The sequence below is a fragment of the Odontesthes bonariensis genome, chromosome 4 (assembly GCF_027942865.1).
Source record: "Odontesthes bonariensis isolate fOdoBon6 chromosome 4, fOdoBon6.hap1, whole genome shotgun sequence".
Taxonomy (NCBI): Eukaryota; Metazoa; Chordata; class Actinopteri; order Atheriniformes; family Atherinopsidae; genus Odontesthes; species Odontesthes bonariensis.
Window position 1 is genome coordinate 26,638,037 of NC_134509.1, and position 15,423 is coordinate 26,653,459.

The 15,423-nt window shown below is 40.8% G+C and overlaps 1 protein-coding gene across 4 annotated transcripts in view; it reads left to right on the forward strand.

Annotated features, from left to right (window-relative positions):
- Positions 1-15,423, forward strand: part of rgs12b (regulator of G protein signaling 12b) — a 48,981-nt gene that overhangs the window by 23,131 nt on the left and 10,427 nt on the right. For all 4 annotated transcript variants that reach the window (XM_075463755.1, XM_075463752.1, XM_075463754.1 and 1 more), the window contains exon 6: positions 7,148-7,169. In XM_075463755.1, coding sequence (XP_075319870.1) covers positions 7,148-7,169 — 22 coding nt within the window. The remainder of the gene's footprint in view (positions 1-7,147; positions 7,170-15,423) is intronic.

Below are 15,423 nucleotides of genomic sequence, written 5' to 3' on the forward strand. Positions count from 1 at the left end.
AATAGTAAGTGTGGGGCTCCCGGTAGACATACGCGCAGCAGGTAGTGGAAGGCTGTGTAAAGGTAAGGTGAGACAGAAGGAGGGAAAGACTAGCAAGGTTTTTAGTGGGCTCCGGGCTGTTTTCTCTTCCTCTCAAAGCCAGATGTGTTTTCAACCAGAGCGGGAGATGTAGAGAAAGAGAAGTCCAAAGAGTCAGAAGTGCAGAAACTGAGACTAATGGAAGCAAAGACAGAAAGAGCTTCTTTTTCTTGGCTCTGTGACTCAGATGATGTGTACAGTTCACCTTAAATGCTCTTCTTGTGTGTGTGTGTGTGTGTGTGTGTGTGTGTGTTAAAGAAAGTGAGAAAGACCATTTTAAGACGACGGAGAGGTGAGCTGAGTCAGTCCTCTTTATTCTTTAGACCAGGGGTCCCCAACCGGGCCGTGAGATTGGGGGGGATGAAAAAAAATAAATAAAATTACATGGAAATCAGGAATTCTTTCATTTCACTCGCTAGATTCTATACTTGGAAACTGCATAGATTGCATTATAGGAGGCCGATTGTGCACGTTTATTTTTTTCAATGATGACTGTCTGTCTGTCATCATATCCTAATTATCCTAATTTGTAAAAGCGTCTGCTAAATGTAATGTAAAAGAAGTGAATGCATAATGCATATAGAAATACCCCCCACCCTCAGTGTCTGTTGAACGTAAAGTACAAAAAAGTAACCCCCCCCCCCCCCCCCCCCCCCCCCGACTGACCGACCGGGCCGCAGGAACAAATTGCAGAACCAAACCGGTCCTTGGTGCTGAAAAGGTTGGGGACCCCTGCTTTAGACATTCGCTTAATTTAGCATATCATCCAGCAGCTGTGAGATTACAGGTGTTTAGACCGAGGTAGTCGATCAGATGCGTTTGTGTCTCGGTCTTGTTTGGAAACTCTGTTTCCGTCACAGTGCTGTGTTTCTGGCAACAAGCCAAGTAAAACAGTCATTTATCACTGGCTGAACCTCTGTGTCACATCTCCTGTGTGGATCTATTGTGGGCAACAAAACATTATCTGAATTCCTCCCTGTCAATGAGGGTGAATATTGATTCCTGAGTGCCATGCAGGGATTTTCAGAATCCATCCCAACTTCCACAGAAAGTCAGAGTCTGCCAATCGAGCTGTGTTTGTTTTAGAATTCATGTGCTCTTTTATATTTAGGAAAAGCTTTTGTTCCCCAGAAAGACATTAAATCTTTCATATGTGCAGCCACATCTTATGTAAAGCAACCTCACTCATGCTCACACATGATCGTTAGGGTGTAACCGGGCATCGGAGTAAAGCTATGCTAAAGCTAAGCAGTTTCACAGTTGCCAGGCCTGGCAGGACGATTCTGGTCGTCTCAATGGCAGCTACTATTCGCCTCATATTCAAAAGTAAACACACAGACACGCTCACATTGAGGCTGTTGGTCCAACAGCTTCCTCCTGCTGGAAGCGTGCGTGTTTGAACGTGTGCAGACGGAAATCTGTGTTGTGATTTCTAAGTCACCTTTTAAGGACAGTGTGCGTGCCATTTGTTCTGTTAAAGGTGTGGTCTTCCCCTAGCGATGCCAGTGTTTACAGGAGCAAGAGCAGACTTACGAGACATGTTAATGTTCCTCCATATTTCAGTCATCTCTCACTCGTATGCCTCAAATGAGGAGAATCTCATTCCTTACCAAAGGTGGCAGTTAAGTAAAGTGATGGAGCCAGGAATAGGTTCCTGTGGTACAAACAGTGTTGTCTTTGTGAGTGCGAGTGCATAAGTTATTCCTCAGAGTTTCTCCAACTGATAGACATTTTTGTTCTCCTTCTAACTGTAAGTGCCCGCTCTGTGTCTCATCCCGTGAAACAGACCGTCTTTTTCCATCGTCCACCTAAACGCACGTACATAAAACCGTGCATGTTCCGGAAACCTGAGATTGTTTGGGGAGACTTTTATGACGTTTAAGTATTAATATTAAGATAACTGTCAGATTAACGGTTGTAAATTGTACTCTGTGTTTAGTCATATTTTACCTCGACGTACAGGCTTTAAAACTGATGACGCAAACTGCCCCTTCACTCACTAGTCACAGCTAATAAAGTATTGGGACCTGTATGCACAGTGACCAACCACTCCCCATATATACACACACGCGCGCACACACGCGCACACACACACACACACACACACACACAAATCCAACATATAAAAACTAAGCGTGTGGCTACAAGGTGCCACTTTATGCTCGTGGAGCTGAAAACAACGGCATACAACTAATAACGAGTTCTAACCTGCAGATAGAAAATTTGTGTTTTTAAGCTGCTAGTCCAACTGGTAACTGTTACTGATCAACAAAGTCAAACGGCAGCACGACACACGTTTCTACGTAGCCGACCTGCATCTTGTGTGTGTGGCGTTCAGCAGATGCTCATGAACCACAAGTTGGAACAATATCAGAAGACTGGAAATAAAAAAATAAAAATGACTGGATGTTTGATTGTGACCCGGCTGTGTTGCCAGTGAGTGTTATGCTGCCATGGGATTCAGCCATCTTATCTTGTGTTGAAGTGTCACAGTGATGCATGTTCATGTTGTGACTCTGGAGCACGCACTGTGTACCAGTATTCAGGGCACATGATGTCTTAGGAGGAAACCCGAACAGATGTACTGTTTTTGTGACTTCCAGGATCTACATCACAGTATATTAATAATTATATAAAAAGCCAGGTACTGAAATTGTTCTACAAAAGCCCTTAGATAAGATTTTACTTAAAAGCCAAACATTTCTTTGTTTTATTTAGTTGACGTCAGTTTTAGGGTTGTTTTATACAGTAATATAATAGTGGTGTGAAAAAGGAAGCACAGCCTCCTTCAGTTCTATGGTTTTATGTAGGACATAATGAAAAAAGATAATTTGGTTAGTAGCAGGTAAATACAACACATGACATATTACACTATGTCATTATTTATTCAACAGAAATGAAAACAAAATGCAGAGAAAGTGTTTGAAAAACAAAGCACACCCATTAGATAGCTTGTAGAATCAATTTTACCAGCAATAATTTGAAATAATAATTCTCTTTATGACGTTATCAGTCTCTCACATGGTTGTGGAGGAAGTTTGGTCGACTCTTCTTTACAACGTTGCTTCAGTTCAACCACGTTCACGTCGCTTGTTTATGTACAGCTCTCAAAGGTTCCCGCCACAGCATTTCAGTCAAGTCGAGGACTTTCTGGACTTTGACTGGACCATTGCAATGTTTTATCCATTCCGATGTAGATTTGCTGCAGTGTTTGAGATCATTGTCTTCATCAACGTGTATGGCCATGTAATGAGTCTTTAATATGCTATAGAAGTGTGAGTAATAACAGCTCTGCTGCAATGTTTCTCCTCAAAACAAGTGTCCTCCTTGCTCCTCTGCTTCTCACCCTCTGAGTCTGCCATGTTGTTTTTCTAGATGGAGGTTGAACCAGGTGCATGTGTAGCTGTATGCTCTGTGTGTGTGGGGCTACAGATGTTTGGGTTTCACACAGTTGGCTGCAGACGGACCCCCGCAAACTGGTGACAATGACAAAAATTTCCATCACACAGGCCTCGCGTCCCTGATGATGTTGAAAACATTTAATTACCTTCAAAGATATACTAAGTTTATCACTTACTGCTTCTGAATTTTTGGCTTTGTTTTAGTTGAATAAACAATGATCAAACATAAGGGTGTAATAGGTTTATCTCAGGTTTTTATTTACCTTATTTTAAGACCTGGTAAGGTAAGATATTATTTCCTGATATGTTGAACTTAAGGGTCCAAAGAGGATGCACTCATTATTTTCACCTGACTGTACCTAAAATTGGTATTTGGTAACATTAATATTTATTTCTTGGCACTAGTTTTCTCTGTATTTCTCTCTATAACTCTGTAAAAAGAAATAAATAGTGCGTTCCTCTCGTTAACTCCATTTAACAGCAGACAACTGCGGTGCTGGCTGTATTTCAAGCGATAACACCTTGTGAATCTTTCATTTAGTGGTTCATACAGTCTGGGTTTGTTTGTCCTTTTTTAGTGTTGCTCTTTTTTAACACTTTTGTAATGTTACAAACTCTCTCCATCTGTCTCCCCTCGTATTTTCAGTGTAATTCTTTTATAGAAGAGAAGAGCTACACACACAAACTTTTAAGAACAAAATCGACTGATGGATTTTTCCTAAGTAATGATATCATTAATGATTATTCTGTTAGTCCTATTGTAAAACTAGTGTCTACAATCAAAATCAGCTCCAGTTTGACAAGCTTAACCACCAAAATGGATTCAAATATTAACACCACCATTGTGTCACAAGGCACTCGCAGACGGTTTGAATAGCCAAAAAAACAATCCATAAACTTACTTGTTTCTTTTTTTTTTTTAATAGATCGATGAAACCCATCGCTGCAGCTCTGTTTGAGTTCAGAAAGTTCAGCACCACACTGTGAGGTTTTGCTTGGAAACTTTTATTCTTTTAACAAAAACCATTTCCTCTACAAATGTGAAACCTAATCGTGATCATCAGTCGGTGGCCTTTCTACTCATCACATCAGTGCATTTACTGTGTGATGGGCACATAAAAGCCCACTTATACCAGTGAAAAATCACCTTGAATGGACAACAGCTTGACTCGAAGGTTATTGCAGATCTGTACTGTCAGCGATGCTGGGGTAATTTGGAGTTTAAGTGAGTTTGCAACCAGTTGATTTAAAAGCACTGCACATGGGTAGTGGAAGACATTTGATTTTCAGTTTCTTTGTTATCGAAACCCTTTCCCAGCTCTTTGTATCACCGTGGATACGGGTCTTGGGGAGTGGAATTTGAGCAGGGAATGTCTGGAAAACCCCAGTTATTCTCTCTTGGCTCTCAGGAATGACCAGGACCTGCCAATGGAGGAGGGGAAACACCACTGGAATGATTAGGGAAAGGCTGAGGGAGGAAGAGAAAAAGAGAGTGATTTTAGGGAAGAGTGGAAGCAGAGACGTCGTAATGAGAGACAGACAGAGGAAGTAAAACTGGGATGATTGAATTGCGGGAAAAAGAACAAACAAAAGAAAGGAGAGCTGAAAATAGGTCATTAAGTGAAGAAAATAAAGCAGTGGGGACTTGGGGCCTCAAGCAGGGGCCAAACCTTTCTACTGCCATGCACGTCTGGAAGTGATCAGAGTAGAGATGAATGTGGATAGAAGCTTCACACAGACCCGCATATAAATGCATAAGAATGCACCCTACACAGAAAACACACATCTCTAACAGATGTTGTCCACATGGATTCATTCTTTAGGCTATCCCAGAAAAAGAAAGACGAGTCTTCCTCACTGACATATGACACACAGATACGTGGGAGCCTGAGATTTGTGTTGTTAAATCTGTGTCAGAAACAGGTAAACAGTTTATCCCCCTGTCATTTTCACTCATCCTTTGTTGTCGTCTGGCTTCAGTAGTCTGCTCCTTCGCACATCAACATCCCTTTCACCCGCTGGTGCCAACCTCTGCTCCTTCAGGGACACTTTGAAATGCCTAATCCCAGTCATCACACTTGGCACGACTGTTTGGATCATGAGAGGAAATGACCAAGATGCACATGAATCAAACCGGCACACGTGTTGCACCAAGGGGTCAAACTTTGATGACTTACTGATTTCCTCCACTTTAAGTCTTCCATGTCATAGAGCCTGTCCAATACTGGACTTTTATGGGTGGATGCCAGTTTTTAGAGAGTAAGAAATTCAAATATCAGTATATGCATTGATATTTTTTCCAGTATATATTCATTGGTATGAATACGTAAAATGCAAACTCCTGTCACTGGTATACTTTACGTGTTGCAAGTCTTCATCTGCACCTGTGTTGTCAGATTTAAGGTCATTATGCTTGTTGCTCAGCATACGGAACAAGGGGAAAACCCACATGATTTCTCAGAAAGCAAGTTGATGCATTTGTAATGAAGCAGCTCTATAGAAACATCCCATCTTCCACAGGACTCCCGTCTGTCTGTGAGTAATGTTGAAATCATTAAAAACCAATTCTAGTTGAATGGAAAATACATTTGCAGCCAGTATGTGTAGCTCCTACACATCCTGCTCTCTGTTATGTGAATGACTATAATGCTGATCATTAGTAGTGTTTGTGGTAAGATTAATGGCATCAAAAGCTCCAGACTGACCGTGTGGTTCAGTGTGGATTTTCACCCACAGAGCTGGTGTTAGTTTGGTATTTTCTGCTGTTTACCTTTGCGTTTTCATCGAATTCTCATTTTCTCATTGGCAAGCAGCCCCGTCTTTGCTGCTGCTCACTCCTCATTTCTCCTTCTGCTCCTGTCTCTTATCTTTTTCTTTCTTTCTTACCCTTGCCTACTCAGCTTTTGCTTTTTTGTCCGAGTCACACAGAGTTGCATTGTTCCAGAGTTAGCTACATTACTGATGTCTGTGGCCAATGATCTCATCCCAGCTCAGCATGTCTGGCGTTAAAAAAAAAAAGGAGTCACTGCTGTGTGTGTTTCTGTTTCTTGTGTTCTGTTTTGAGTTTGTGCAAAGGGAACTATGGATCTGGTGTAAAGTAACTTTGGCCTGAAAATGTGTTTGTAAAACCAGGCTTCAAGTCAGATTTGGTGGTGGTTAATATGTTTCTTTATCGGAACTCTCTATAATTAGTCTTTGCTCTCTGCAAAGTGTTCTGTAAAAAATAAAGTTGTTGGGTTTCAGTGACGAGACGTTTGTCGTGAATTTGCACTACAGAAATAGACTAACTTTAAATTTGAGATAAACAAGCAAACGTCACACTTTCCTGTGAATTGGAGCAGGACTCCTTCCTCACCTTTTCACACACAGATACACACTAAGCCCCACCCCAATGAGGAAGCTTCCTTGCAGAGCAAGCACAGCCAGTTCACAGACGAGTCCACCCACACAGAAGACAATGAGTGTGGGCGCTAACCTTAAGATGTGGAAGTGTGCCTGATAATGGGATCACCTGAAAAAAGTCTGTCTGTGGCTGTCTCCATGTGGCTAAAAGTGCATGCCCAGGCAGCTGCCTCTAGGCACTCACAGACTGTGGGAATCTGTATGAATGTGTTTCATTACAGTGAGAAGGAAGATCCTAATCCATGTCTCTCTGTCTTTTTTCACAGTCTGCTGCAGTCTCTGATGGAGGTGAGTAGAAATGTCTTTACAGCTTTTGTCAATGTGAATACCTGTTCAGTATTTATCTCCTTATCTAACCTCACTGCAGTTACGATCAACTTAGATTGGATTTAAAATGAATGAAATGCTCTCTTTTGAGCATTGTGTTGAGTCAGTCCTTATTAATCTATATCTTAGTGCTTTCTGTAACTTCTCAAACAAACAATATACAGTCAGTCTGGTTTGACCTGCTCAGCTTCAGCCCCACCTCTGCCTGATTAGTTTGAAGTCCCAGATTTGTATTCATATTAATTGTGCACAAGGACATGCAGTGGCAAGTCATGGAAAAGACACACAGTGAAAGGTGTTTTCTTTATGGTGAAAGAAACTGAAAATGCCTTTACTTTCTTTCCCTTTGCTCTACATCTGTAAAGTGTTTTGTGATACAAAGATGGCGTTTCAGTCTAGCTGACGAAGCTGTCTCGGTTTAAAGTTGGAAAGGTACTGGAAAGCGCTTGGCACCTTTGTTTCAGTGGGGATGATTTTGTCTTGCTGTGTCGTTTCAAGATGAACTATTGTGTGTTGCGTAGAATTAGCATGTGCCAACAATGACGTGAAGTGTTCTGATGGTGTTTTAACACCTCAGAAATTTACATGCAACATGAAAAGAGGAAGAGGAGGTGAGAAACGAGGCAAAAAGGAATACAGTTTACCGTGTACGTGTGCAATCAGTGCAAATGTAGAAGTGTTTATGGCCGCTTATTCACACCACGTGTCTCCTGAAGAGGGAATGTGTTGTTTGTGAGTGAAAGATTTCTTTCCCTGAACATGTGACACAAGGAACACGGTGATTAGGGGATTCATTTAGGTTTGGTGCTCCTCCTCTGCAGCAGCTTGTTTGATAAGTCTTACATGCACTGTTCTGGTTTCAGCTGAAAACGCAGCGTGATTCTACATTACAGTACTTCCTTAGTAGTTACATCAATGTGAAGAAAGCATGAGAAATCATTAAGAACAAGGGGGTGATAGTTTGTCTGTTGACTCTCCGTGTTGTTGGTGAGTCATGACACTCATTATTGACTCGGTGAAGGCCAAATCATGAATGTTGTCAGAGTCACTAAAGAAATCCTGCATTACTTTGCAAACATCAACTGAGCACACACATCTGTGAGAAAGTTCCCATACAAGGCTCAATTGTAGAGAGGTTTCAGGTTGTTCTGATATTATAAGAAGAAATTACTGAATTAGTTTGAGTAACAGTTTTAAAGGTTTGAGGCAGCTGCCTGGATGTTTCCACAGAGCTTCAAAACCAATAAATAGCTGATACATTTTTTAAATTAGCAAGACCTTTGGATGGATTTGGCCAATTTTGATTTGATAATTATGATTATAAAATCTCAAAAAGATTTAATATCAAGTGGAGTACAGCTGGTGTAAGACATAGCAAGAGATCCCATGGCTGTTTGATATGAAATGTCTGAAATCTCTTTTTTTAATTGCTTCCTTGCAACATAGGATGGGAAAAAAATAATTCTTTACACAAGTTTCACAAGCTCAGAGGTTTAAGGACATTATTTGTTTTTGTTTCTTTATTTGTGATGTACTTGTTAATCGTTATTACCTTACCTGCATTAAGGCAGCAGTCAGAGCACCGTCTGTTTGAGAAGCAGGGAAGAATTATCATGGGGGAGCCCAGCTAACAGCTACTGAGAGCTGGGACAAAATAAGAGCCATCTAAAGCAACTCAAACCTCAAAAATATCACAGGAGGTCAGTAAACTGAACCTCAAAAATCTGTCGGCCTGATCCTAATGCAACAATGAGACGGTAAAAATGTAAATCTTTGCCAGGAGGGAGAAATCCAACAAGTCTGATTCAGCCTGGACTCAGTTGCTTAATGGTGGGATACATGAGGCAGCTGCAGTGCTACAGCACTGCTAGATTAACCACTGAAACAATAACAACTGGCCAACTAGCTTTTCTTTACCCTTCTCAATCTCTTTCTGTATTCCTAGACAAACATTTGCCCGCTTTTAGAATTAAACTCTATCCACAATTGCCTCAATTTGAGGATTGTTTGTGTCTCTTAAATGGTCTCGCAAATATGATATTTTCCGTTGTTAATCATACAGACGCGCTAAAAGGTTCGTCGTGCACATGCACAAGGTTTCAGTGAGCAGTCGGGTTCAGATGCAACTCGCTTGTAGTTATGATAACGAACCGTCAAATCTAACCTCTGTTGAATTGGAGTTGAACAATGTGGCTGGGAATGTAAACATGGCCTAAGCCACGACAGTGAGCAAGACTGCATAATGCAGGCATCCTTCAGCTTTAGCTCACAGAAGTTAAGAATTACACCGGAGCTTTTCTTGTCATGGCAAGCCAAAATGCCTGCAGTGAAAATGGTTTACTGTGAACCCGTCTCAGATTTTCTTTCCTTTGCTTTGATGTGTCAGAAAAGTCAAAAAGCAGCAGGTTGATGAACTGCACAGTCGCTCTGTTTGTGTAGTTGTATGGGGGCAGCAGGCTTCATTAGTCCCTGTAGTAGCCTTCCTTTAATAAGCCCCTCATCAATACTGCAGTTTATGTGTGCGTTTACCTGATGTGTATGTGCGCTTTAGAGTTTTTAGTTCCCTCCTTCCTCACCTCTTAATTATTCATCATCTTGAGGCCCAGTGTGCTTGTATCATTTACCGAGTTGGAGGTTCAAAGAGGTGTGTGCATGTACGTGCGTGTGCATGTGCGCGTGGTGACCTGACTCTCTGTATGGTTTCTCAGGTTGTCATCCAGGTTGCTAACCACCAGCAGCTTCTCTTCTCCTTATACTCTCCTCTTTTTTTTCCCCTCCACGTTTTCCCCTTCGTCCTCCTGTGAGGTCAGCTGTGCGTGCGCTTATGTGCCCTTTATCGTCTGTTTGTTCATCCGGGTGTGTTTGAGGGTGTGAGGGAGGCTGATAGGGTGATTATGGATGGAGGGGCTTGGTTACCCCTGAGGATTCGTTACCTGCCTCGCTGGCACCACACAGGCTCCTACCAGCTCTACCCAGGTGAGGAGATAGCTGGAGCATTGAATGTTTGCTTTCCAATTGAATAAACTTAGATTCCTGGCACGAAGGAGTAATACAGCTTGTCGACCTCAGGAGACTTTGACGTTGAAGTTTTAGGTTGCTTTACTTTACTGACTGAGGTTTGCTTTAGAGAAACCCCTTATCACAAGAAACTGAACCAACCGACGAGGAAGATTTTAGCGTTATGTGTCTGTGGGAGTATGGTTTGGCATTTGTTTTTGCTGGTCTGAACAGTGTGCCAAAAAAAGTTATGTGGTTTACATTTTCCAGTGCACTGCACAGTTCCTACGCTGTGCCTCATCATTATCTTCACTACAAGAAAAGAGTGATATGGAGTTTAAGCTTAAAAAAAGATTTCAGAGTTTACTTAAAGTAAATCAGTTTGTTTTTTTTGTTTAATTTCTTCATTTTGTCATTCTGTTAATAATTCCCACTTGTTATGCCTCTTGTGAAATGGCCGAGTTTTTAGTAGCTAAAAAGATACTATTTGAAATATAGATTTAGAAATATTATATTAATATATTGAATTATTCAAGTTTGACTAAATAAACATTCGTAGTTCACATTCATAAAGAATTGGATGCTCGAGGTCTCAGTGAATCTGCTTTGTGAGGATTGTACTGGTGTAATTTGATTAAATTTTGCTGGCTTCCAGCAAACAAAGTCATAACTGTCATCAGATTTTGATTCAAGCGTTTCTAAGCACAAGTATTTTGTGTCACTTTTTCAGAACGATGTGAAGAGCACAGACAGAAATGCAAACAAACACATTTAGCGTCATATTCATTTAATTTTGCGGACCACACTGCCTGTATGGGTTTTTTGTTGACTCTGAGCTATATTTGCTTTTGACTGGCATAAAAACACAATGAGCACATTTACATGACACTTGAAATAAACAAATTATCGTATCAGTACAACCAAAACCAAACCAATTCTATTAATGGGCTTAGATGCTGAGCACACGCTCAAGATTTCCATCTTTTTGCATCTTTCATTTGAAATAGAAAAGTATGAGTGTGTATTAATACAACGAAAGTCCCAATAAAGCTGCTCTCATTTCTTCTCAGGAACTGACTGAAAATCAGCCAATTAAGACCACATGTCAACTCTCCAGTTTGCCGCTCTGCTCTAATAAAATCCTGATTTTATACCCAGCACATTTTACAAAATCTCTATTCAAGTAACATAAAGACAGCATTTGTGCAGTGGATGTGGCCGCACTTACATGTAGGAAGGTAGAAGCAGCAGGATGTCTTGAGCGTTTTCTCACACAGTCCACAGCGTTATGGCATCGGACATAGTTCAGTCAATAACTGTATACTGGGGTAAGGACAGTGGTCCAGTTAAATGACCCATCAAGCTGTAACTGTAACTCAACTCAACTGAGTATGTAAACATGCTGAGTGACATAAAGTGGTGTCTGAGGCTACTTCCTTCTTGTTTACAGCCTTTATTACTGTTGTGATCATTGGCTTGTCTTTGATATGCTGGTTGTGTGTTATGAAAGACTCCAGATCGTGTGATTCTTAACAGGATATATGGTTTAGACAATACATGGATATGTTTTTTAACAGAATGCCACTAATGTTAAGTAGAAGCCTCAGGAGTTGCTTAAGTGCAAATGAGTCGAGTAGTTTGACACTGATAAAAACATGCTTGGTGTAAAAATTGGCATTGATATTATGATAATCCTAAGGGTGCCTCAGTTAGGTGATCCAGACTTTTAACTCTCATCTGAAAGGCATCTTCAGTTCTGACTGACAAAAAGGGAGTTTTCAGGCTTAGTAAATTCGTTAGGATGAAACATCCAAAAACAAGCTGAGTGGTATTTCATATGTGGAAGTTTTTCAAGTGCATGTAAACATTTCAGTGTGACCAAAATGACACAGAATCAATAAAGGTGGAAGGGGATATAATGCTTAACTAGACTCAAATGGGCCTTATTTTTGTAAAATCAGCAAAGCATAAGCCCAAATCCACAATAAAGTTCCTCTCATTCACACATTTTCAGATGGTCACACGTCAGATGGTTAAAGTTTTCAGAAATTGTGACTGAAAAATCCGTCCATTAAGACGATGAGTCAACTCTCGGTCGCTTAAAGCGTTTCCAGGCTGTCGCTCTGCTCTAATCTCTAATTTGATTTGATCCCCAAGCTGATTATCTCCGTGTGTTAGCCCAGATTGTGAAGCTCGATTTCATAGGTTTTGGTCAAACTGACATGGTTACATGAATTTCAAAGGTCCAGTTCTGATCTCATTAACACAACAATTTGTTTTTTCTACTCTTCTGTAAATTTTCTAGGACGGCGGTGCTATTAAATGGCCAGGCCGACCTGTGGCCGCAGTTCAGCTCAAATGTGCATGTAACCATACTATGCAGTGAGTAATGCTGAGACCTTTGTATAGGGGAGGCTAAACTACTTCAAAAGCAGTTGGAACAACAGAGGAGAGCCAGCTCCTCGGATTAAGACCCAGTATTCCCTCTTCATGTCAACGATAAGGGACACTCTTTTGTGGATCGTAATTTCCACGTTCTGGACTGCGAAGACAGATGATATCAAGTAAAGGTGTATTTCAACCAAAAGCCCCCAGAACTTAAAGTGAACAAACATCTTTCAAGAAGCTGAAATGTTTTTCAGTGCTGAGACTTCTGCATTACCACCTAAGCCTAAATAACAGGGTAGAGAAGGCAAATAATGTGAGTTGTGGAGTGAAACGTCACTGTACGCTGGAGTAGCAGGTCAGAGCGAAACGAGGGAGTGTGTTTCAGTTGTATTAACTCAAAATCTACACACTTCTGTATGTGCTTTTACTTTTACCTAAGTGGATAACGATTTGAAAGAAAACCGATATTAATGTTTTCTGAGTGCAGCTAGCTCCAGCTCTCTGTCCTCTGTTGGAGTGAGTTTCAGCTGCGTTCACTTTAAATCTGTTAATGATGAAATTCCCACTGTTGTGAGTGCTTTCTTTTGTATCTTAAAACATAACTGGTGAGGAAACGATAAGAGATTCCCTACTGTCATGGTCTGAGCTCTCCTCATTTACTGCAGCATGATTGTCTGGGTTTGAATGTTGTGTTTATCAGCAGCAACAGTTATTCCTGTCGTTTAGCTTTAAGTTAACATATTTCAGAGCTAAAAACAGTCGGGTGGAATTAAAATGCTATGATATACGACCAGTCAGACCCTCTTATCGAAAGTTAGGGGTAATCTCTGAAGTACTACCTCCATTCAGGCCCTTGGTTCCTGCAGTGGAAATGGAGGAGGAGGAGGAAATGACCCATTAATACCCCTGTCTGCGAAAGCATTTCAGGGCTGTTTCAGGTCGGGTACTAGAACCAGATCTAAGTTGGTTCTAGTTAAGAACTGGTTTGGTTCTCCACAACCAGAGCGTCCCCAAATACACAAAAAGTGCTAAAGATAGAAGTGTTGGCCTTGTTTTCTGACCGGTGTTTTTCCAAATGCTAACTTGTATATATGAGGCGATATGAACGGGATTGATACAGTGTTTCAGAGGCATCTATAAACACCAGCTGAAGATATTATAACGCTAATAAATGTTAATAACTGTTAAGTGGTGATTGTGAATGCTGCTCTACATATCGCATTAGGTAACGTTCACAGATGCCTTATATTAAACAACAGAAAAATGAAAGGAACACTGAGCTCAAGTTCTTCCACTGCTGCTTTGACTTTTTCATACATGTTGCAGCTCATTTGAATTGGTCTGCTTGGTGCTCTGCTCTCGGCGTAGCTCTGTTTTGTCTGTGCTTGTTGTTTTAGCAGTCGTGCTGGTTGTAAGTTGGGCTCTGGCTCAAAAACCTCTAATAAAAGACCTTAGTTCCTGAAAAAGGTTCATGTGATCAAAATGCAGGTCATCACTTGTAATGCAACCTTGACTCTCTTCTGCAAACTGTTTCACAACCTTAAGCACCTTGAACTGTCTGACCCAAACATCCTACACATTGGCCAGGTTGGTAAACAACTCACTCATGACTAAAGCCCAAACCACCCACAGGAGGCATAAGGTAGATTAGTGACACACGTGGGACCTCATCAAGTGTGGGTGTCCTAGTAACAGCTTGAAACTCCCCAACAGTAAATTAGAGCTTAAAAGCCTTTCTGATCAGAGTTGAACCAAGAAAACATGTCCAGCTGTGCGTAGGAATGTTATTGATAACATTAAATAGAAGTTTGATTAAAAATAAATTAAATTCATGCAAAGAAGTCACAATGAAATTATCCGTTGATAATCCAGTCTCTAAATTCTGAATCCCACAGGACTTTAGCTGTGGGCAGGATGCTGATCTTTCATTTTATACGCAGCATTTGCGTAGTCCCGGGCACCTGATTAGTGAGGTCCTCCCTCGGGCTGTTCTTGTATTTAGTTTTATCTCAACTTAGCAGCACTTCTTCAGTTCATCAGGCCTGTGGCTTTGTTCAAGTTATTCTCAGCTTTCTCTCCATGCCTCTATCTCGGTCTCCTGATCACAACTAAACATTGGGAAAGGTGATGCACTGCGGTCTAGTGGTGGGAAAAATGAGCAATTCCTAGATACACCAAGACTCTCCTTAGAAAAAAAAAAGATAGATTGATTCATAAAACTCCTAAACTGGATTGTTAAAGCAGTCATTTTCAGTTGAGTTCTCGCAAATGGAATATTTACTTTTAAAGATTCTAAGCTAATATTTTCAATACAGCCAAAAGTTGCACAAAAGTTTTCATTTACATCCAGTAACTTCAGGGATACAGAACATAAGTTTGTTTGAATAATAAATGTTGGTAGAAGTAAATGTTTTCTAATGGTTTTCAGTGGGAGCCAAGTTAGATGATTGATATGATCATATCTCTTTATAACTTGTTTCTTTTCAAGTAAATTGCTCTGATATGGTGCATAACAGTGGAAAACAGTTCTTTGTTTTGGACTTTGGTCGAGTTATTTTGTGCCTGTGAAGGTATTTTACTAAATTGTACATTATTTAGTATGTAATGCTTTTAAAAAAAAAATGTAAAAACATCAGGAGAAAGTGAACAAGAAAGATGCTTTTCATTTACAAAAACCTGTGCTTGTGACAAAAAGCAATAAGCAGGGTTTGTGGGAGGAGGGGGTCTCACTGGAATGGCTTCTTCTCTTGCTTTATTTCTGGCAGGAGACACACTTGTGTCTGGCGAGTCCCAAACCACTTGAGGTGTCGTCAGGTGTTGTCAATGCCCA